At 60.9% G+C, this 22,774-nt stretch overlaps 1 protein-coding gene across 2 annotated transcripts; it reads left to right on the top strand.

Annotated features, from left to right (window-relative positions):
* The first annotated feature begins 897 nt into the window (after positions 1 to 897).
* On the top strand, positions 898 to 22,214 carry SNX18 (sorting nexin 18). Of its 2 annotated transcripts, none has more exons than XM_053657338.1 (2): positions 898 to 2,631; positions 13,657 to 14,102. In XM_053657338.1, exons 1-2 carry the CDS (start codon positions 1,020 to 1,022, stop codon positions 14,070 to 14,072), a joined length of 2,028 nt encoding a protein of 675 aa, XP_053513313.1. In that variant the 5' UTR covers positions 898 to 1,019; the 3' UTR covers positions 14,073 to 14,102. The 2 variants fall into 2 exon arrangements, with proteins under 2 accessions (XP_053513313.1, XP_037001021.2); XM_037145126.2 differs by lacking the exon at positions 13,657 to 14,102 and adding an exon at positions 20,060 to 22,214 and having other exon boundaries at positions 905 to 2,631.
* The last annotated feature ends 560 nt before the right edge of the window (positions 22,215 to 22,774 follow it).

The raw sequence follows: 22,774 nt of genomic DNA, 5'->3' as shown, positions 1-22,774 counted from the left end.
ACTGCAAGAGTTGGAGTTGATTACAGTTTCAGTAAGCGATTTTTAAATCTACTTATCTTTAAAATGCTACAAATACAGTGAGAGGGAGCACTGGAGCACGCCCACTGATTTCGGAGAGGGGGGGGCGGGACCCCGGGAACCGTCCCGGTGCTCACAGCCCGGGCTGGGGACTGGGGACCCACGTTTTCTTTATGGAGGCGGCAGCAAGGCCGTACGCTGGGCTCCCCACGTGGACTGCCGTATACTCACGTCCCCGTCTCCTCTCCCTCGGCCGTGAAACTGGGGTTACTCGGCATCGCTCACCGCCACGCAGGTAGGCGTGGTCAGCAGGTGGATTCCGGCGCAGCCCAGACTGTCACTCACTGCGCGACACACCTTTCAGGGAGGCGCAGGGACACGTGCGCCGCAAACTGCGCGGTGGCGCTCGGTGTCACCCGCAGCTCCCTCCTGCCTGTGCTCCCGTCGCCTCCGCCCCTTAGGGTCCGCGGGCTCCCGCGTTGGCAGCTGGTAGGGCGCTGCTCGCCGGCGCCCCGCAGGGCGTCCCTTGTCTTCACAGCGCAATCGCTGGGGCGCAGGACAGCCCTTCATCAGTCCCCGAGCGCTCGGAGGGGGAGCGGTTACGGGGGTTGCAAACACTGTGTTAACTTCCTTTCCAGGAGACGTTTTCTCACTTAAATGCCCAGGGAAGCGCATCCACTTCTGAGCAGCCACCTCCACCCTCCAGTCACCGCGGCGCCGGCTGCACTGCACTGGCCACTAGGGGGCAGCGGCGGCGCGGCGGGGCCAGAGGCGGGCGGCGGCTCGGACTTCGCTTGCTCTCGCCTGGCGCGCAGCTCTCGGCGGTCGACTCGCGCGGCTGGGGACGTGGGCGGCCGCGGGCCCCGCCCCCCGGCGGCAGCTCGGCTCGCAGACGGCGGCGCGCGGAGCGGGAGGAGGGCGCGACCGGCGGGCGGGGCGCAGTGCGCGGCCTCGGGCTCCCTCCGAGGGCCCTCGGCGGCCGAGCTGCTGAGGCCGGGACCATGGCGCTGCGCGCCCGGGCGCTGTACGATTTCAGGTCGGAGAACCCGGGCGAGATCTCGCTGCGGGAGCACGAGGTGCTGAGCCTGTGCAGCGAGCAGGACATCGAGGGCTGGCTCGAGGGCATCAACAGCCGAGGCGACCGTGGGCTGTTCCCGGCCTCGTACGTGCAGGTGATCCGCGCGCCGGAGCCCGTCCCCGTGCCAGACGGCGGCCCCGGCGCCCCGGCCCGCTACGCCAACGTGCCGCCCGGCGGCCTCGAGCCCCTGCCGGCCGCGCCGCTGGGCGCCTTCCAGCCGCCGGGCTCCTTCCAGCCGCCGGGCTCCTTCCAGCCGCCGAGCACCTTCCAGCCACCACCGGGCGCCGGCCTCCCGTACGCCGGGGGCGCCCTGCAGCCGTCACCCCAGCAGCTCTACGGCGGCGGCTACCAGGCCAGCCAGGGCAGCGACGACGACTGGGACGATGAGTGGGACGACAGCTCCACGGTGGCGGATGAGCCTGGCGCGCTGGGCAGCGGCGCCTACCCAGACCTGGACGGCTCGTCGTCGGCGGGGGGCGCCGGCCGCTACCGCCTGTCCACGCGCTCGGACCTGTCGCTGGGCTCCCGCGGCGGCGGCCCAGCGCCCTCACAGCACCAGCCGTCGGGGGCCAAGAGCTCAGCCACCGTGAGCCGCAACCTGAACCGCTTCTCCACCTTCGTCAAGTCGGGCGGGGAAGCCTTCGTGCTGGGCGAGGCTTCGGGCTTCGTCAAGGACGGGGACAAGCTGTGTGTGGTGCTGGGGCCCTACGGTCCCGAGTGGCAGGAGAACCCCTACCCCTTCCAGTGCACCATCGACGACCCCACCAAGCAGACCAAGTTCAAGGGCATGAAGAGTTACATCTCCTACAAGCTGGTGCCCACGCACACGCAGGTGCCAGTGCACCGGCGCTACAAGCACTTCGACTGGCTGTACGCGCGCTTGGCCGAGAAGTTCCCCGTCATCTCAGTGCCGCACCTGCCCGAGAAGCAGGCCACCGGCCGCTTTGAGGAGGACTTCATCTCCAAGCGCAGGAAGGGCCTTATCTGGTGGATGAACCACATGACCAGCCACCCGGTGCTGGCGCAGTGTGATGTCTTCCAGCACTTCCTGACCTGCCCCAGCGGCACCGACGAGAAGGCCTGGAAGCAAGGCAAGAGGAAGGCCGAGAGGGACGAGATGGTGGGCGCCAACTTCTTCCTGACGCTGAGCACGCCGCCCGCCGCAGCGCTGGACCTGCAGGAGGTGGAAAGCCGCATCGACGGCTTCAAGAGCTTCACCAAGAAGATGGACGACAGCGCGCTGCAGCTCAACCACACGGCCACCGAGTTCGCACGCAAGCAGGTGACGGGCTTCAAGAAGGAGTACCAGAAGGTGGGCCAGTCTCTGCGCGGCCTCAGCCAGGCCTTCGAGCTGGACCAGCAGGCCTTCTCCGCCGGCCTGAACCAGGCCATCGCCTTCACTGGAGACGCTTACGACGCCATTGGCGAGCTCTTCGCGGAGCAGCCCAGGCAGGACCTGGACCCCGTCATGGACCTGTTAGCGCTGTACCAGGGCCACCTGGCCAACTTCCCGGACATCATCCACGTGCAGAAAGGTAAATCCAGCCTTTGCAACTGAGGCTGTGGAATGTGTTGGGGCTGTGGGAGGGGGAGGGAGTGGCTTTGGCAGAAATGCTGTTAATCTCTTTCAGACTAGTCCTTTCTGTGACATCAATTGGAGTTTGAATATTTGGCCTTGCACTTCTGGGATCTGTAATCTGCGTCTAGGGTACAATTAGAAGGGGCCCAGACTACATTAGGTTTGTGTTGTGAACACTGCATTGTCACTTAGCTAGGCGTTTCAGGAAGCATGGAAATAGTGGGTAGAATGGCCACCCGCCACCAGTACAGGTAAGTCTGCCCTCAATCTGCACCCCCTCCACCCCTGCGTGGTAGAGGAACTGGGACCAGTTCTCCGAGGCACCAGCTGGGGCAGCCCTAGAACTTCCTGCCCATCCTTCGTGCTTGCAACCTTTGTAGAATTTCAGGAAGTTTTAAGAAAATCTGTTTAAGCTCAGTCATTTTGATTTTGGAGTCTGTAAGACTGAAACTTAGAAGAGTATTTAGGGAAATGATGTGGGAAACTACCTAGAAGGTGTAGCTGCTGAATGTCGCAGCTGAGGGCATTGTTTCTGGTGTTAGTGAGAGGCCAGAAACTGCCCGGGGTCAGAGCTTGTTTTGCTAGTAATTGTTCGTGCCCCTGACTTTTGTTAAAGCCCTGGAAATTGCAGATTATCAATTGCTGATTATGGTTTGTAGTTGGATGGGATGCTGGGAGCGGGGAGAGCTGGAGCAGTGGTCCTGCCTGTGCCAGTGTCTGTCTGCTCAGTGGGGGTGGGGAGCAGAGGGAGTTACCCAGTCTGACCGCAGCGGGTGGATACCCTGCTGCAGAGCAGCCCTGATCCTGGGCTTATTCTTACTTGTATTGAACTGAGACTCACCACTTGCTTCTCCTTCTGTCCCCCGGAGCCACACAAAACCAGACTATTCCTCATCCCCTGTCAACCCTGTAGCCCTTAGGAGTCGGCAGTCTGGCTTCCTTCCCTTTCCCAGGGGGTGACGCCTCCTGACTCACCTCGGGGGGCGGGGCCTCAGACACCTCCAGGGGGTCTGGTCCCTCCAGGCCCTGAAACATCTGCAGCCCAAATCGCAGCAGACTGTAGTCACTGTCTTGGCAATTAGTGTTTTGCGAAGGCGGTCTGAGGTTGGATCAGCCATCCGAGCAGTCGCCTGCACTGAACCTGCTTCTTTCTGCATTCCCTAGGCCTTTTTTCCCCTTAAATTGTTAGGAATCCCTGACTTTTTGGCTGGTACTGGTGGGACTGCCTCTGAGCCTTGAATGCAGGACCTTATGTTTAAATTCCATGGTGTGACATCCATGCACACCGGTACCGCGCCCCTGCCTGAGGCCTGTTCGCAAGCTTCAGTGGACTTAGGCAACTTGTTGGTAAATAGTGAAAGGGTGGAGCCAGGTACGGACGGGCACCTGGGGCCCGGACACAGGTGACTGGGCGCGCCAGCCCTGGTCTCACCGTCACTCAGACCGCCCACTGGGGAAGTGCCCTGCTCTGGAAGCTATTTGTCGGGAAAGGCACGGTGTGTGTTCTAAGGTCTGTTTTGACTTCACAGCTGTAGTCCGTTTACGGTATTAAACTGTGTGGTTTGTATAGTTTTTTAATCCTAAAACTAGAGTTGTCTCCTATGGCTCCGGATCTGAGAGACTTCCTTTGTTAAAACCTGCACCGATGTATGTTGTTTGGGCAACTTCGAGGCCCTGGACCCGTCTTTAGGCGTCTGAGGAACAGCACCGGCCGGCGTTCAGTGCAGTCTGTGTCTGCCGCGGCCTTGGCGAGCGGCACACAGGGGGCCGTGTCCCCAGATGACACGTCTCTAGGGCGGGCTGCCATCTGAAGCTCCGGTGTGCCGTGCGTGAGGCCAGAAGCCTGTGCCCACAGCCCGTGAGTGGGACTTTTAGGAATGCGTATGCGACATATCGTAAGCCAGGCTAATGCATTTTGAACATGTTCTGGATGCTTGAACTTTGTAAAGAGCAGCTCATCCCCCACCCCTGCCCCCCTGCCCCCCTGCCCCCAGTCACACAATTGCTATCGGAGTGAACTTCTTTCCAGTCGGAGCACCTGGAATTTTGTCTGCAGGTGGTTTCTTGCCACCCGCCCCCCAGGTCTCCATGCCCTGTCAGGTCAAAGGAGAACAACAACAGCAGCAACAAAGATAAAAATCTTTAAGCAGTTTAAACCTCTTCTGTTGTAAACATTTAATCCAGAGTTTATATTTCAATTTAGAGAGGTATGTAAAAATTCAGAATAACTTTTTCAGCTTCAGTTCTCGTTGTTTACAGCAAGAGCACAGCAGCCTCCCACTCCGGCGAGTCGCCTGCCCTGATGGTTCGTTGGGACAGAGCTCCTCCTCCGCTGAAGCAGTTGAGAAGGGGAGCTCACTGGGCTGCCCCCCGCAGTTCCTGGGGGACGGGACAGATGCACTGGGCTCCTCCGAGCTGTTCTGTTTGCCAGGAGGCTGCTTTTGCCTTCTAGACTGTCGCTCTTCTGTGCCGGCTGTTTAAACTTAATTAAGATGAAATGAAACCAAGCAGCTCAGTCCCTCATCGCACTGAGTGCGCCTCACGTGCTTTGTAGCCGCACGCGCCCCCCCCCCCCAGTCCCGTGGTAACTTCCTTCTTCACGTGGTCATCTCCTGGCTCACCCCCCAACCCGAGACTGTAATAGAAACGCAGGGAAGCCGGCCCCACCCGAACCCTCTTCCCAGAGGCCCCCCCACCCCAGCCCCGGCTCGCAGCCCGGGAGCGATGTCTGTGCCGAGGTTGGCCGTGCGCTCTGCAGCCTGTCTTCAGTCTGTTCAGAAAGAACTGCTCTCGGGATGGACTTACGGATGGCAGACGTGGGGACCTAAAGGGTTCCTCACCGCTGTGGGTTGGCATTTTTGGACTAAACTTCATACTGAAACCGTTGCGCAGACTTAACAGTGGTTTTATTGTGAGTATTCTCCGCAAAATTGAAGAGAGCCATGTGGTTCCTTTAGCTTAAAGAGACTTCTAGAACTGGGTTTTTTCCCTCAACTGATAGAGTCTTAGATAAACAGATCTACTTCGGTTCATGGGGTCAAGAGCAGGAAGAGGGCGGCTTGCTCTAGACCGCAGGACGGTGGGTGGGAATTGCAAATCTGTTGGAATTTTATTCATGTGCTGCTCTATCTGAAGAGGAGCCCCTTTAATTATCTGCTCCCCGACACCTGCCAGGCACCATGCACATGCCTGTCACAGCTCCGTGTGACCCTGGGGCCCACAGGCTGCCTGTAGCACACTGATGTTGGTGAGTTTGGGGTACAACAGAGAATATGTTTTTACCAGTTCTTAGCTTAGTCTGTTGTGTTTCCAAAGATACGATCAACCTCTGACACGTAGTAAAGCTTAGTGTTCTCCGAGGGACCCCGGCTTCGCAGTGTCCGGCTTGTCTGCGGGGGATGCTGCGGGGGTGGGTGTGTGCGGTGGACCTGCGGCCTTCCCCGGGTGAGCGAACGCGGACCCGACAGCCCGCGCGGGTCACTGGCAGGGAAGCTGTTTTATTCCAGAGACAGGTGTGCGGTCCTCAGAGGGACCTGTCGGTGAAGCGCGGTCTGGGGTGTGAGGCGGGGACACAGAACTAGATGAGCAACCAGACCGACTGTCCTGTGCCCTGTCCTCTTGAGTGAACATTCAGGGGTCACTTCACTGCCCTCCGTCGCTGGTCCAGATGGAGCCTCCTGTTGGCAGGCGACAGCGCAAGGCCTCAGGACCCCGTGCCGGCAGTGGGCCCGTCCGGCTACAGGTGGGGTTTTACCACCCGGCCGAGCTCACCGCGGGGACCGCTGGTCTCACCTCCCTCCCGCATTAATTAAAGGTAGCGGGAGTCCCAGCGAGGTACACCGGGGAGGGCTAGGCCGGGCGGGCCCTTCCCTGTCTCGTGCCCTATTCTCACAGGGCTTAAAATAGCCCTGAAAAGGCAGTGCCAGGGCGGGAGAAAAGGCCTAGGAAGCGGGCTGCTTCCAGACTCACCCTCGGTTTGCAAGCTCCGGCCAGAAGTCGAGCTCACTTGTCCTTTCCGCCTGAGTCCCTGCTCCCACCCCCAGCTGCCCCCAGGGAGACTTCAGCACAGCTTCACCTTTGGCCCCTTCTGAACTTTCCTAATAAAAATTAGACAACCTGGGGGGGGCTTCCGAAATGGAGACTGAGCTCACTCGGGTGCGGGGCCTGGCTGCGGGCTGACGCCAGATAGCCCGAGGGGCAGAGGGACTTGCCCTGCGCTCTCAGATGCCGGGGCGTCTGGGGAGGGGAAGGGTCTCGCCTTCCCTCCGGTCAGAGCACTGCTGGACCTCTGTCCCTTCCTTCAGGCTGAGTAAGGACCTGCGGCGTGGTCTCGGAGTCTTTTAAAATCACAGTTGGGCGCTGCGTCAGCAGCTCCACGACACCCTGAACTCAGTGTCACCACACGCCAGTTGGCGCGGCGATGCCCGGCTCGGTGTAGAGAGACAGCCCCAGGGGACTGCGCCGTGTGCTGCCCACACGCACAGCACAGACCGGGCCTGCATCTGCAGGGGGCATGGACAGGACCCTGCTCCTCACCGAGGTCTCTGACGTGTGACAGAGAGGCCACCTCCCAGGGTGCCGAGGGCCCCCCCGAGCTGCGCAGGGTGCCTGGGACCAGTGCGGGTGTGCGGGCTCTCCCTGTGCCTAGGCAAGCCCTGCTCCCCGCTGGCAAACTGGGGGCTTCACACAGCAGGCGTCGTGATGCTCTTAGTAGCTGCTCACTAAATGCTTCCTTTTGAGAAGTGGAAAGGGGCCTTCACATGGAAGCTGCCCTCCTTCGAAAGACAGGGCTGGCGTCCTGTCCCCTCCCGCGGAGCCTGGCACCGCCAGGATGTAGGCAGAAAGGCACACACCCAGGGAGCCCTCGGGCAGCAGGCGGACGCCGTGCTCCCGTGTGGCCGTCCTGAGTGCCCACCAGGAGAGGCGGGGACGGAAACCGCACCTGCGTGAGGTGGAGTTGCCGCTGTGCTGTGCACACGGTGGAGGCTGCGGGGAGCGTGTGTGTCCTCCTCCCGGTCCCCCCCATGCCCTGTCCTTGCCCACACCACTCTGATGCGTCTGCCCCTCCCTCAGCTCCTCACCTCCTGGCACAGGCGAGGGGCTCGGGATCAACCGGTGCGTTTCCTTAGTCGGCCTTTAGGTCACAGGGGCAAACATGCCCCGGGTGCTGCAGGTGGAGGCGGTGTCTGCTGGAGCCCGGCTCCATGCGCGGGCAACGGCCGGACAGGTTCCTTCTGACCAGTGGGAGGGCTGAGTGAATGGCCACCGGGCAGCGGGTCTTCCCTCCCGCAAGGTGTGCGGCTCCCTCTGCCCTCCGCTGGGAAGCAGACGCCACCTGGTGTCGCTGGTCTGGCCCCTGCATCGTGACCCCGCGGCGGTGTGAGCCGGGCCAGCCCCTCGCCTCCCACTCGGCCTGCCTGTCCTCTTGCGATCGAGAGATTTCCCGTGATGTTTAGCAGGTAGGAAGACAGTGGTTAGGGCGGGGGGCTGAGTGCATTATTAGGCTTATTCATGCGATCCTTGATTTTGTTCAGCGAGTGTTTTAGTGCCCAGCGTGGATCGGGGACAGTTGCAGATGCTGGGGTTGTGTCGGTGGCCACGAGTGGCCGCTGCCTTTGGGGAGTGTTCGTACTAACAGGGTGGGGACCTGCGAGACAAACAGTAGGGAGTTGGAGGGAGGTTGGAGTGTCGTGTGGGGAAGGAATGGAAGTGGGAGAGGGTGTGGGCGTGGGGGGTGGGGCGAGGAATTAAAAAGGATGGTCCAGGTGGGCCTCCCTGAGAAGCGGGGGCCGGGAGGGGGCAGGAGTCAGCCGGACAGGAGGAGCCTGGGGGCACTTTCCACGACCAGGAGCTCTGGGATGGGCGTGTGCCCGGCACTCCGAGCAGCGGGGAGGCCAGATGAAGGGACCTGGGAGGACCCCGGTGGGGTGGTCCCCCGAAGGTCTGGTTTGCAGGACGTAGGGCACTGTCAGGACTCGCTCTCACAGCCCCAGTGGCATGCGAGCCAGAGCTGGGTTTGAGCCGGGGCTGATGGGACCTCTGCACAGGGGGGCTGCCCTGCTGTGTGGGGGGCAGAGTGGGCAGGGACCCAGCAGGAAACTGCTCTGCCCACCCAGGGAGAGACCTGGAGGCTTGGGGTGGGGACAGCGGAGGGCGAGGAGGGGACCCTTCTGGATATATTTTAAAGGTCAGGTTGACAGGTCTTCCTGAGGGATCAGAGGTGGCCAGCAAGAGGGAGCGGGGTCAGGAGGGACCAGCAGTGGGAGCGCAGCTCCTGTTCCCTGAGATTCGGGATTGGGGGGCGGGTGCCAGTGGGGTGGGCGGGGCGGCAAGAGCCTCTCAGCCCACCACTCCTCGCCCCTCCCCTGCCTGCTCAGGCCGTGGGCCTCAGCCCTGGCCCCCCGCCCTTGGAGCCCTGCCCCTCCCAGGTGCTGGTCTGTCACCCGGAAGGCTGGCTGCTGCCCAGCGCCTGCGGGCACGGCTCTGTGACTGGTTCCTGTGGGGTCGAGTGTTCACGCGCGTCCACTCTGTGCCCACGGATGTGTGTGTGCAGCGTGCGCTTCAGGGACACCTGCTGAAGCGGGGGCAGGCGATGGGTCAGCCCTTGTGGTGGATTTGAAGTAGGTGTTCGTGTGGTGTGCAGAACATTTTTGTTTTTCTGTTGATGCGGGTGTGGATAACAGTTTAACAGTGCATAGGAAATAAAGATCGGACCTGGATGTGTTTTATGAGTGAAGTTATTCATTGAGATGTGAGTGACTTAAACATCTTAGACTTGCACGTCTATGAAGTGACTTTCCAAAATTCCCTGGGTAGAGGAGGGCGTGGAAATGTTTACTTTCTGTGTCAGAGACACATTAGTGTTCCGCCCCTCGTGATCTCACGGTGCCGATTCCAGGTGTTTACACCTGGGTGTGTGCACGCCTCCCTCCTCCTAAGCTTTCATTCTGACACCTTTGTGGGGGCCCCTGTTGCCTAACTGAAAGCTGAAGGCCCAGAGGGTGCGTGGGAGGCCGGGGGCAGCCCCGGCTCCCCTCCGGAGGGTGGTCCCGTCGGCCGAGAGGAGCGTGGGTGGATGGGGCACTGCCGAGGCTGGAGACGCTCTGGGACGGGCCGGGTCGGCCCCACGGCAGCTGACACGCCACTGCCTGGGGCTCAGGTCGGTGAGGGACAGGGACGGTCCCGGGCGTGTGCCCTGTGTGATGTAGGGCAGAGAGGGGTCATTGACTGGGGGGTGGCCCGTCCCCGTCCCCGTCCCAGAAAAGCAGCTGGAAACCAGCCTGGCAGGCAGGCGAGGGAAGGGCATCCTGGGCAGGGGAACCGTGTGCGCAGAACCGGGCCAGACGCTGGCGGCCTGTCCGAGTCGGCCCTGTGGTGGCCACAGCCGTGCCCGGGCCCCCCACCAGTGGCCGGGATGCTGGCGCCTTCTCAGAGAAGCTCCTCTGAGGTTTGTCCTGCTGCTGGGGTTACAGCTGCGGCAGGATGTGACAGGGGGCGTCGTGAGTGACCAGACAGGGGGAGGGACTGGTCCTGGTGGCTGGAGTGCAGGTGGCTCAGGTAGGGCAGGGCCCCACGGGCAACACCCTAAACTGAGGAGGCGTCCGCAGGGTGGGAAGGGGCACTGAGGGGCTGTGTGCCTGCAGGTCAGGAGGGCAAAGGGACAGACAGGGAGGAGTGTGACCTGCAGACCAGCCGTGGAGCTGACCGCCGACCTGCGAGGCGCTGGGAGCAGGGTCCACAGGCTGCACTGGCCCAGCCGCCGTTGGTTCCCAGGGCTGGAGCCAAGAACGGCTCTCACATCTGTCGGTTATTCAGTTTCTTAGTGGTTCTGTGAGCCTCCATCTGCCTCAACTGCCTAAGCATCAGATGTTTCACTGACTGGCGGTCGAGCACTTGGGCAGGTGGAGGCCAGCAGCAGCCTGCCAGGCGGGGTGTGCGTGGGGTCTGGTTCCACGCAGGAGCAGGGTGGCGACAGAGCGCTCATGGGCTTGGAGTCTGCACCGTGCGGGGCTGAGCCCCCACCAGCGCACTCTGTGACCTTGGACTGTGGGCCTCTCTCATCCTTAGCTTCCTCGAATCTAACGTGGTGTGACCTTTTTGTGTAGCAAATAATTTGAAGCATTAAGTATCAGCTATTGTATCAGCTGACACAACAGGGCTGGAGCCCAGAAGTCCAAAGTGAAGATGCTGCGAGGAGGGCCCCCGGGCCTCCTCCAGCGGTTTGGGGGCTCATCCCACGCCTCTCCCAGAGTCCGGCCTTGCTGGCCGGCCTTGCTGCTCCGTGGCCCGTCGACTCCAGTCCCCGCCCACACCTTCACGTGGCATTCCTCCTGGGTGTCAGTCACTTTGTCTCCTTCAAGGACGCCAGTCACATTGGATTTAGGGCCCACTCTGAGCTAATTACATGGGCAAAGACCCTATTTCCAACTAGTCACGTCACGCTTAACGATGGGATCTGTTCTCAGAAATGCGTCATTAGTAGGTTTTGTCGTGGTGTGGACCTCACCACACCATGACGGGCTCAGATGCGGCCCCAGCCCGTCCAGCCCACTGCCCCGGGCCTCGAGGTACAGCCAGGCACCCCAGGGGCGCAACCACCCGAGACTGAGTCCCTCGAGGGAGAAAGCAATGGCAGCGAGAGAGCAGTAAAGGAGATGGTGAGCCTGCTGTCCGGTCACTCGCGGCCGTTTCACGGGGAGCGTACTCGAGGGCAGGCCGGGTGCACTCTAAAGCGACAACGAAACGTGTAGTGTAGTAAATACCTCTGCTGGCGCCATAGCCGTTCACCATCCTCGTCAGGTACCAGGGCTGCACGTAACTGCAAGGGCTGCGCCTTTCCATGGCCTACAGGGCAGGAGGCCAGTGGACACCACGTGGCACAGACCCGGGAGTGACCCATCACAGGAGGGCGTGACGGCAGCGATGACACCAGTAGGCAGCAGGAGCCTTCAGCCCCGCTGTGATCTCGGGGGACCCCCATCGTGTGCATGGTCCGTTGTTGGCTAGAACTGTGTCAGGCCGAGCGCGACAGCAGGGCCAGTCACCAGCTCCAGGTGGGTGTGAGCTGGGGGTCCTCTCCCACCTGGTGCGGCTGTCGCCTCCCCCAGGGAGGGTGCAGGCCCTTGGGTACCTGGCGAAGCAGAGGCCTGGGCAATGAAGTGGAGTGACTTCCAGGCTCCCGGCTGATAAGGAGAGCCAGGGTGTGCGCTCACCTCTGCCTTGCGCCCAGACTGGCCCTCCTCAAGCCTCGGTCAGAGACTTAGTTTGGTCCTACGGGCAGTCGGCAGGCACTGAGAGCTGGAGCGGCGCAGTGACGCGTGAGTCCTGATAAAAGGAGCAAGCGCGTGTGGAGGGCTTCCTCCGTGCTTGACACAGCGCTTCACATTTCCCGTGCAGCATATCCACGTAAACCTCCCGGGAGACGTTGAGGCACGCACTCTCACGACCCCCAGCTTGCAGGCGGGGGTGGGCCTGCACAGCGCCCTCACGGTGCAGCCCGGATCCAGGCAGAGCCCCGGGCGGCTCCTCTGGGCGGCTCCTCTGGGCGGCTGAGCACAGGCCTGCGGGGCGTCCAAGCGGCGGCACGAGGGTGGCTGTGGAAAGGAGCCGGGGAACTCGAGACACCTGCCAGGCAGCACGGCCGGCCAGAGGCGTGTAGAGTTACCCGTGGGGTTTTCAGGTTGGGCGTGGACAGTACTGATGCAGGGGTAGGGAGAGGCGGGCAGGAGGGTGGGGGGCAGTGAGGAAGGGTCGGGGCTCCAGGGCGGCTCCGAAATCCCCTTCTCTGGGCGTCTTTCTGCGTTCTGTCAGGTGGGGACGTGGGCATCGGGAGTTTTCCGTGTTTCGTGCCTTGTGCTTTGTGTCTGTTTGAAGACGGTCTCTTTCTAGGAGCTTTGTTTGTCTCTGGTTGGGTGTGTGTGACCAGGTCAGGGAAGTCCAGCGGTGGCCAGCATGAGGATCCATGCCCACGGGAACCTGCTCCCTGCCAGCTTGCAGAGGCTGGGAAATTCCGGGGTCGGGTGTTCTGCACTTTACAGCAGCTGATTCAGGGACTGTCCCCAGAGCTCAGTGACCAACCATGAAGCAAGGTGAAGTGCCTGTCGTGGGGCCCGCCGTGGGTGCACTGAGGCCCGTGGGGCGGGCGTGCCGCCTGCTGGGCAGTGCCCGATAGCTCACGGAGCGGCTCGGAACCCGGGGCCATGGCTACAGTTCTGGAGTTAAAACTCGACACCCTTCAGGGAGGATAGCTGGGGGCCAGAAGTGTGTTCTCGGAAAGTATCCGGCTCCCTCCGCCACCCCCCCACTGCGCGCTCTCAGAGGCGCACATGGGCAGGCTGCGGGCTGCGGGCTCCCTGGTTCCTCCCCTAGGACCTGGGTCCCTTCCTGCCCCCCACAGGGGAGCTCATCTGTTCGGCTGGTCGACTGATTTTAGCTGCTGTCCCCCCTATCTTCCTAGAAAAAAGAAACTCAGGTTTTACCTTTAGGTAAAGGCAGTTTCCTGAGTCCACTCTTCCCTTCTGTACAAATAGGTTTATTCCCCATGAAAAAGGCACAAAGTGCTGGCCACTGGTGAACAGACTGGGGTCTGCGTGCTCGGCCAGGCTGGCACCTGTGCCCACAGTTCAGGCCACAGCAGAGCTGCGGCGTGGGCGGTGGTTACCGGGGGGCTGCGGCCATCGCTTGTGTTCCCTGGGTGCAAACCATTCTGTGGTTTTGTAAAACCGGTGTTTTTCACAACTTTTGTTGTATGTTTGTGATTATCAGGGGTAGTCTCTCTACCTCATTGCATTAAGATTTTATGGGTATTCAGTCTTCAAGAAAAGGAATGATATGTGCTTTCTTTTCCTGTTCTCAAGTTTAAAGTCTTTATCTCGGGTCCTCGGCCCCGGACACGTCAGCCTTTGCCCCGGGCACCCTCCTCCTCCGCAGTGGAAACGCTGTGTTTACAGAACTGGTAACCGTGTCACTGTTCAATATTCAGTCCAAGCTGGACCACAAGAACCTTCCCGGGCACTGGATGGCCTGTCTCGCCAAATGAGCCTCGAGAAATGGAGCGAGCCCTGCGCCTGCTCTTTGCCGTGGAGCAGTGTGGGCCTCAGGACAGGTACGCACGCCCCAGCGCCTTCGCAGGTGAGGGCTGCCGCTCACAGTGGGCGGGACAGAGCCGTCCGTCAGGGCCGACTGGGACACGCCCCTCCTCCTCGGTGCAGCTCAGAGGCGGAGTCCGTGACAGGATTGGTGTCGCACCTCCAGGCAGCCGGGTGTCTCGTTTGTTTTTGCGTCCTTGGTGGTGGTTTTCTTGGCAGTTTATTTCCCTTTCCCCAACCCTCTCACCTCCTTCCAGAAATGACTCGGAAGTTGCCTCTGTCATTTATTATGCTTATGAATGGACAGTGAGTTTTTAATTCCCTTTACCTTTGAGTTTTGACCGTTCTTGGCTTCAGAAGTGCCCTGTAACCGGCCGAGACCCGCACTGCTGCCTGCGGCCTCCTGCAGTCATCGGTGGGGGCCCCCGGGAGCCCAGCTGTGCGGTCTGGCGGGGGCACAGCATCTGGAGGCTGTTGGGGAGGACTGACTGCTCACCCCTGAGACTTCTGCGGGGCTGGGCCTGGGGAGCGTGGGGGCGAGAGGATGAGGCAGGACTCGCAGGTGCTGGGTGGAGGCTTTGCGCTGAGCAGGTGCTGCTCACCTGTGTGTGTCCTGCCTGCTGCGTGGATGACCGTCCTGCCTCGGTTAGGGGGATGGTGGCCTCTGAGCAGTGAGATGTTTTCCTTGGAGCCCAGAGAGGAAAGAGTGATGACCAGTGAGAGGGTGGAGACCAAAGGGAGGAAGGAAAGGGGAGGTGCCGTGGGCGGGGCCAGCAGGGACAGAGGCGTGGCTGCCAGTGAGCCAGGGTGAGAGCCCAGCAGGCCCGGGACCGAGTCCGCGTTTCCTGGCCACCGGCTGCTGTGCCAGGGGGCGCAGGGAAGCAGGCCTCGTCCAGGCGTGGGCGCTGCCCCTCAGTCTCTCTCTGGCCCCTCAGTCCCGCCTGGGCTCCAGTTTCCTGGGACAGGGCGGAGCCCTGGGAGGACAGAAAATCGAGTTGATGGTTTTTTTATGAGAGAAAACACAGCCTTGGGATCCCTGCTGCCTGGAGACTGGGCCTCTGGTGTGGTTGGTCTCAGGAGGGACCGGACGGACCGGAACCGGAGACCCGCTTGAGGAGAGGGGCTCAGCCGCAGCCGGGCAGGTGGCCCGGGGCCCTGAGCTGGTGTGTGTGTGGCGGGGGACACCTCTCCGCTGAGCATCCGTGCCTGAGAGGCCACGGGGGTCCCGGGTTCCCAGGAAAGGGATTTCTCTGCAGACTGGGGGGGGGGGCACGGTTGGGTGGGGCACGGAGGACCCTGAGTGCTGGCTGGTGTGTGCCATCAGCTGGCACAGGTCCCTACCCGTGCTCATGGGCCAGGCGACAGCGGGACTTGACCACACCCTCCTCAGAAAGACCGGCCGTGTCCTGGGGGTGCCTCTGAGGCCGTTCTCACGGGCTGGACGGAAGTGACCGCGGGGCAGGCTCTGGAAGGAAGGTGTGGAAATGGCGCCCACCCTCCGGGTGATCACTGCCAACCTCCGACAGGGTGTCCTGGAGGCTGAGCCCACAAGGCAGTGACAGGGAGGAGCTGTGTTATGTGGGCGGGCTGTTCAGCCGCAGTTTCCCTGTGCGCATGGCAGCAGTCGAACCCCTGAAATGAGCGCCCGTGGTCTCTGCACCGGGGGCGGGCCTCTCGTGCTTTGCCCTTGGCAGCCCCGCGTGGCCTGAACCCGGCAAGGCGGCTCCCACTGGGAGACACGGGAGAGGCTGTGGGGGCGTGGAGGGCAGGACTGCTGTGGAGCCGGCTGGGGCTGGGGCCTTCCTGGAGTCGGGGCGATCGCAGTGAGTACGAAAGGGGACCCTGCTCGGACGAGGAGCCCGTGGCGTCCAGGAGGTTTAGTTCACGACAGGCCGGTGGACAGGCTGGTGGCCGGCTAGCCTCCCCGAACTGCACAGTGGAGGGAGGGCGGGCCCTTGGCAGCCGTGGGTGGGCAGCCAGTGCTTCACCTTGAATCGGCTGCGGGACTTGGGGCGAGTCCGTAAGGTGGAGAGGCTTGTACCCCAAACTCTCGGGAGGCCCTTGCTAACAAGAGGAAGGTGTGGATGGCGGCTCCAGGCGCTGGCCGCCCGCCTGCTCTGTGGGCATCTGCTCAGCTGGCGGTGGGGGGCGGGGCAGGAGGAGAAGGACCTTCCCGGGCCTTCTGCTGCCCCTTCGGGGATGAGGCCTGAGGTGGTCGGTCTCTGAGGGAACCCTCTGTCCTGGGAGGAAGTCCAGTGGGTGATGGCATGGAGCGCTCTGCCAGCCTGTAGCCTTGCGGGGCTCCTGCCCCTTTCTGCCCGGCATGGAGGGCGGCACCGGCCAAGGTGGCCGGGCTCCGCCTGGGGCCTGGAGGCCGCTGGGTAAAACAAGGCGAGGGCTGGAATCCATCGGCCTGTGGGCCTGTGTTTGCCACCTCTTCCGTAGAGTTTATTGTACGGTTTCTCTTGAGCCCCTTTTTGGCCTGGAAAGCGATGAGGCGCTGTTTGGAGGTGGGGGCTGGCAGGGGCAGAGTCCTCCATCAACCACTTAGAATGGAAGGTGTGCACGTCCACGCCTGTTTCCGTGCTGAGTCCACAATTTTAAAAAAACGTGTTTCCTTTGCTCTTTAGAGTCTGGGCAATGGCTGCAGCTTCTCTGCACCCTCCAGGTTCGGGGAGAAGCGCCACCGCCGCGTGGCTGGGAGCACGCCTGGAGGACGCGTGGTGCTCACTCCCCACGTGGCCGCCGGGCCGGCACCGCGGAGTGCCGCGTTTGTGGGGGCTGAACCCTAGCGGTCAGGCGGCGGGGCTGGGAGTGTTCCTTCGTCAGCCTGTCACTTCTCGGAGGGCGGACCTGACTGAAGATTTGGCTTTTCCTGCTTTTCTCCTGATATTTGAAACTTTCAGTGTGAAAGTACGTGATGTGCAGACTTGCGTGCTAGTCATTTCCGGTGGGGGAGTCGTCCAGTCAAACTGCGTAGGCCCTTCCTTGTCTTGGGCTGACAAGCTTGTCACCCCAGCAGCCACGTGAGCCCCTAAGACGGGACTCAGTCTCCCGCCCTCCCCCCAACCCCGTGCTCCATGCTGGTGGGTCGGCTGGGCTTCCGAGCAGGTAGGACTGGCTTTCGGGTGGTCCTCTCTCCCCTCAGGGCTTCGTTCTGCCCGCCACTCCTAGTTTGCAAAAAGGCGTTTGCCTGGTTGTCCACCTCGACAGAGCAAAGCCCGCGTGTGCATAATGGGGTCACTGTTACTGTTTTCAGTGGTGGTCCTTAATCCTCATCACATCTGGGGGGGGGCGGGCACCGCCCCTCCCTCCAGGTCCGTTCGCCCTTCGATTGGGAAGGTCGTGAGGCACCTGCTGCTTTTCACGCTCTGTTTCATGGCATCCAGTCGTGTTCCTGCAAAGACGGGAAAACCGGGCTCCTTATAGACAGTGAAGGGCTGCGCAGGCGCAGGTGGTGGAGTGAACGGGCTGAGGTTCCAGGGGAACTTCAAAGCCCGTGCGGAGTTGCTCTGAAACGCCGGTCAGATACGCGGTGGGACCTCGCCCACACGGCGGGCAAGCCTCACCTGCCCAGCTCGGCCCACCCTGCCCTTTGGCCCCCTCGCACTCCAGGTTCCTTTCTAAATATTTGCCGTGTGTGCTCTGCCGGCGATTATGCTCTTAGACCCGGCCTCACCTCTTACCTGGTTACCTGGTGACTCAGAGGCCCGAAGGGATTGAGCAGTTTCCTTGCTGTGGAAATAGGGGTCGCATCTGTTCTGAAGTTGTGGCTGAGCTGGGGGCCGTGTGGGGACTGCACCCGGCATGCACTTTGCTGTTGGGCAGCTGCTGTGTGCCCTGGACGCCGCCTGCCCCGCCCGCTCGCACCCCATCCTTGCACTGCCTGGCCCATGGCAGGACTCTGTGGTCAGTGGTCCCGCGGAACAGCTGACTTCAGGGCCCGTCTGCACTCTGTCCCGGCGCTGTGCCCGTCCTCCATGTGACTTGCAGGGGCTTCTTGGGGACCTGCGGGAGGCGGGGGCTTGGACGCTCACATGCGTGAATTGTCCCGTGCTGGCAGTGTGCTCTGTGACCCCTGGGCCCTCCGCCCCTGAAATTGGGGGCCTTTGCAGAGAGCGGCACCCGGGTTACTGACCGAACACATTCATACCGGGGGGAACCGAGACTCAGACTCCCCTTGGCCCCTTCGGTGTGTCCACTGGAAAAGCCTAAAGGCGCTGCGTGCCGGGGGTCCTCGGGCCTCCCATTTCATGCTCACCACTGCACCTGAGTCTTGAAGCGCGTGCCGGTGGGAGAGCTTGTGAAGGCTTCCGCCTTGTCCGCCTGTGACTTGGCTTTTGTGGAGGCCGGCCCGCAGCTCTGTGTGGCCGCGTGTGGTCCGAGAACTCGTGAGACCCCACGGGAGTCTGACCGCTGAAGCCTGGCTGACCCTCGCACAGCCCCGGGCCAGTCTGGGTCCCTGTGCCGGGCCCCGTCCCCACTGGGCAGGGCAGGGCAGGGCAGGGCAGGCGCAGACACAGGCCCACTGTCCTTGCAGAGCAGCGCCAGCGCAGCCCGCAACCCCACCGGCCCCCACCGGCGCAGCAGACGTGGGGGCGGTCGCTGCTGACTCCCCAGCGTGCGGGCAGTGGGCCTGGCCCCTCCCCCCGACCCAGTGGAAACAGTCTGCTCCCCGAGACTTCTCCCCGCGCCCCGTTGCCCCTATGCTCTCTCTTAAGCAAGTCGCTCCGCGTTTCCTGTGCTCCGCCGTCACTTTGGAGACTCTCCCTTTAGTCCCGTCTCACGCTTTCCTGGTCTTTTCAATGTCAGTCTTTATATGAAAAGCGCCAAACTTTCCGGGTGCCAGGCTTGCCCGTGGAGTCGGTCAGGGGTCCCCCTGAAGCTGTGTCGACACGAGTAACGTGGCTTCTCCATGGAGCAGACCCATGTCTCCGCCGTGAGGGTCAGTGGGAGTGGGGCGCTCACGTAAGATCACGTGTAGGAAATACAGATGAAATGCACACACACAGATGTACCTGTAACGTGTTGTCGGTGGGTTTGAATTCTCAGGTCTCCGCTGTGTCTAAAACACTTTCTTCCACCTTATTTGCCACTGTGTTTGCTCCGTTGTGCATTTTGAAGAGATTTGAAGGTGATTTTAAGAGATTCAGAAACGGCCTCGTACGTTTCACCGTGGGCTGAGCTGGACATTGGGGAACAAAGCCCCCCTCCCCCTCCTCCTCCCCCCCACCAGGGTCAGGTCCTCTGACCCCGCGCCAGGTGTCCAGGCGGGCGTCTCCCTCTCCCCTCCTGTTAGTGGGAGGGTGAGCAGTGGACGGAGGTGGGGGTCTGCCCCTGGAGCTGGCTGTGGGCAGGGGCTGGGGACCTGGTCGTCACTCGTTCCCAAGAACCCGTGGGCAGCCTTTGCCTCCTGCCGTGACACTGGCCCCCTTCTGTGTCTTCACAGGGCCCCTTCCCTCGCCCTCACGTGCACTTTTTGGTGACCTTTCTTGGCAGGTGGCTGTGCACCTCTGCCTTCCTTCCCAGATCACTGCTGGGCACACTCACAACCCCTCCCTAAAGAGAGGATAGCGCTTTGTACTGCACACACAGCCCCTGCCCTCCAGGTGTGGGCCCCCAGCGGACTCGGGTCAGAGCCAGCCACGCGGGCATCACTCCAGCACGCACGGGGCACGCACGGGGGTGGCGGCCCTGCATGACCAGGGGCGTGCCCCGGGGGGTGCGACCTGCTTCCGTCCGGCTCTGGAGCCTGTGCACTGACTTCCCCGGGAGGCGTCCGAGGAGGTGGGCGAGGCTCTGGGCTGTCGCTTTCACAGAGAGGGGTCCCCACACGCAGGGCGGCGGGGAGCAGGCGCAGTGGCGGGCGTGTGAAGCGGAGTCTGTTCTGCGACTTCCCACACGGACGGCGCAGACCTCCGCCCACGCTGCACGTGTGTGGTGGAGCCGGACCTGCTCTGTGAGAGCGTGGGAAGTGCAGGGTCTCCTGGTTTGTTCTTTAGGGACAGTTCTCTGCAGTTTATTGTCTGTCATCCATAGTGTTTCTACTGGAAGAGAGACAGGGCTGTCACTCGGTCGATGGCAGGTGCTGGTTTTAGTCAGTGAGACGGCAGCATCGGAGGTTTAAGGAACTTGGCCAGATTCCCTCCTGTTTAGATGAGTAAGTGCAGTCCCCCTTCCCGTCCCGAAGGTCTCGGGAGCAGCCCGGCAGGCGTTTCTAGCGCCCTGACCCTGCCGCCCTGGCGCCCGCGGGGCCAGGCCGCGGGCCACTTTCTGAAGCCGTTGTTTCCGCTGCAGGGGCGCTGACCAAGGTGAAGGAGAGCCGGCGGCACGTGGAGGAGGGCAAGATGGAGGCGCAGAAGGCCGACGGCATCCAGGACCGCTGCAACACCATCTCCTTCGCCACCTTGGCCGAGATCCACCACTTCCACCAGATCCGAGTGAGGGACTTCAAGTCACAGATGCAGCACTTCCTACAGCAACAGATAATATTTTTCCAAAAAGTGACGCAGAAGCTGGAAGAGGCCCTTCACAAATACGATAGTGTTTAGTGGCTGGACAGTGGGCTGCGGACTTCCCAGTTCAAGGATAATTTCTGCAGCAGAATAGAAGCCGCTGTCAGCGGGCCGTGGCCAGCGCCCGGTGGCGGCACAAGGCCGGTTTTGTGTTGACTGGAGCGGGGCTGAATATATAATTGCGTAGGGCAGAAGCAGTTAATGCGGGTCTGTAGCAGAAACAGCACCACACATTGTAACTAAGTTATACTATGTACGCCTACACTACCATTGTAACTTTTGGAATAATGATTATACTATTTGCCTTATTGCTTTTTGAAGTATGGGTATTTTAGAGCCTACTCTGTAGACCTCGGAGCCCCCGGAGGGGCTCAGAGGAGCCGGCTGGGCCCCGGCCCGCTCTATGCCTTTTTCCTCGCGTAGATTGGGGTTCCCTAAATTCAGCCTGTTCTCTGTTTACAAACTCCAACCAGAGCAGCTATGCGACTTGTGCCTTTCGATGTTTTTCATTTCTCCACCCCTCCCCCCTTTACGTAACCACAGCTTTCCTGACGGGAAGAGTGAGAGGCCAGTGGGGCAGGCAGGAGGGCGCCGTCACTGGCGCACGGAGTTTGTCCCCTGATCCCACAGTGAGTGCAGCAGAGGGGACTCTGGGCTCCCCCGGGGCTGTGAAGTCTATTAGGGCAGCAGAGGGGGCCACTCTGCCTCTGAGATGCTGCCGTGATGATCACTGTCCCCACTAGCGTCCTGGCAGGAGGTGGGCAGTCCCCACGGACACCCCCCCCCCCCCCCGCAGGGAAGGCAGGATCGAGCCAGTGGGGACGCTGGATCAGTGGGGACACACTCGGTTCCACTCGTAGGAGGGTTTTTCCCTTTTTTTCCTATTTTTCCCTTGAAGATTTTCTTTTCCTATTCAGTGTGATTTTTTTTTTAAATGGATCTACACTGTTAACCAATTGAGACTCCACTGTGATTCATCGTTTACTTAATCAGGCACTTTTCAGGGACGTCTGTAAGGTTCAGTGTTACACAGTGACGCTGGTGTCGATCTGAGGAGGGACCAGGAACACTTGCTACTATTCCAGATGCTGAAGGAAAGAAGCGACTGCTTGTTTTCAAGGACTCGTGAGCCCCCGGGACATTGAACGCTACAAATCACCTAAATATATTCTTTTATTATTACAAGGGAAATAGAAATGGCTGATAAATACCAAAAAGATTCCAAAGCAGCTTCATTTAAAAAGCACAAAGAGATTCTGGCTCGAAGGGCCACAATCTCGATGTTCATTGTCGTCGCTGTGCCAGGCGACTGGGTCCCTGCGGTCCCAGGTGTGGGAGCCGGCTCTGCAGGGCTCCGGCAGCTGCCGACTCTCCGGACCGAGACTTGCGCCGCCCCCCTCGCTGCCCCCGAGGCCTCTGGGCGTCCACGTGCCGACTGGGAAGTCAAGAGGTCGGTTCGAGAGGCTGGCGAGTCACAACCTTTGGAGAAGAGGGTGATGGTTCGAACCGTCCATCCACCGCGGCACATTTATTTACTCTCGAAAGTAACCTCATGTGGGTTGAATTTTTCAGATCAGAGTGTTGTCATTTTGATGAAAATTTTGTACCTTGGGAAGCTTGGAGCCAGATTTAACATCATGTGGCTTTAAAGTCTCTACTACAGATAAGTGTAACCAAACATACTGTTCTCTAAAAAGTCACTTTCTCTTACTGATTGCAAAATACAGTTTGATAAACAAAACCCCTATGCGTATAAATGTTAATTTTATGGCAGAAGTTTGGAGATTATGATTCTAGCATTTAATTTAAGTTTGGGTCTGTATTGGACACGTAAGCTTTTTAAATGATTTGAAAATTGGTTTTATTTGCCTCTTTATTTTCATGGTGGTTTGATTTTTTTTTTTTTCAAGTAAAATCACTAAACGTGTGCTATGGTAGCACAGAAGTGTCTGAGTGTCTCACGGGAGTGCGCGCTGGCTGGGGCGGACGCGGCTTGTGTTACGGAAACTGAAGACTGGAGTTCGGGGAGTGCAAGTTCACGCTCCCACGTCAAAGAGGACTTTGGTTTTCGTAAGGACAGCCTTGTGGCGCCGCTGACTCGCGGGAGGGCTGAATTCATTCCGCGGGGCAGGACGCCGGAGTTGCTGGTGTTCACTCTCCCCTAAGAGCTGGCGTTCTCGGCCCTGTTGGGACAGTTCTGTACGCGGAGAGCTGCGAAGCCGGTGCCCAAGGGCAGGCCACCCTCGTGTGCGCTGGTCACCGTGATCGGCACGGCACGGGTTTTACTAATAAACTGTCACGCCCTTCATGCCGTCACTTGACCTCGTTTCCGCAGTCCGCACTTCCGATGCGTATTCACGACGCGAAGGCATCCTTTGGACCCGGGCGTGGCTACTCAGTCGCAGGCGGGGTTGCCTCTGCCTGCGAGTCACGATGGCCCCCCGCAGCCTTTGCGCCAGAGGAGGGGACGCGCTGGGGAGCACCTGGGCCTGCACAC

The sequence above is a fragment of the Artibeus jamaicensis genome, unplaced genomic scaffold (genome assembly GCF_021234435.1).
Source record: "Artibeus jamaicensis isolate MK-2021 breed Jamaican fruit bat unplaced genomic scaffold, CSHL_Jam_final scaffold_369, whole genome shotgun sequence".
NCBI lineage: Eukaryota > Metazoa > Chordata > Mammalia > Chiroptera > Phyllostomidae > Artibeus > Artibeus jamaicensis.
Note: the sequence above shows the minus strand (reverse complement) of the source record. Positions and strands in the feature narration are given on the sequence as shown.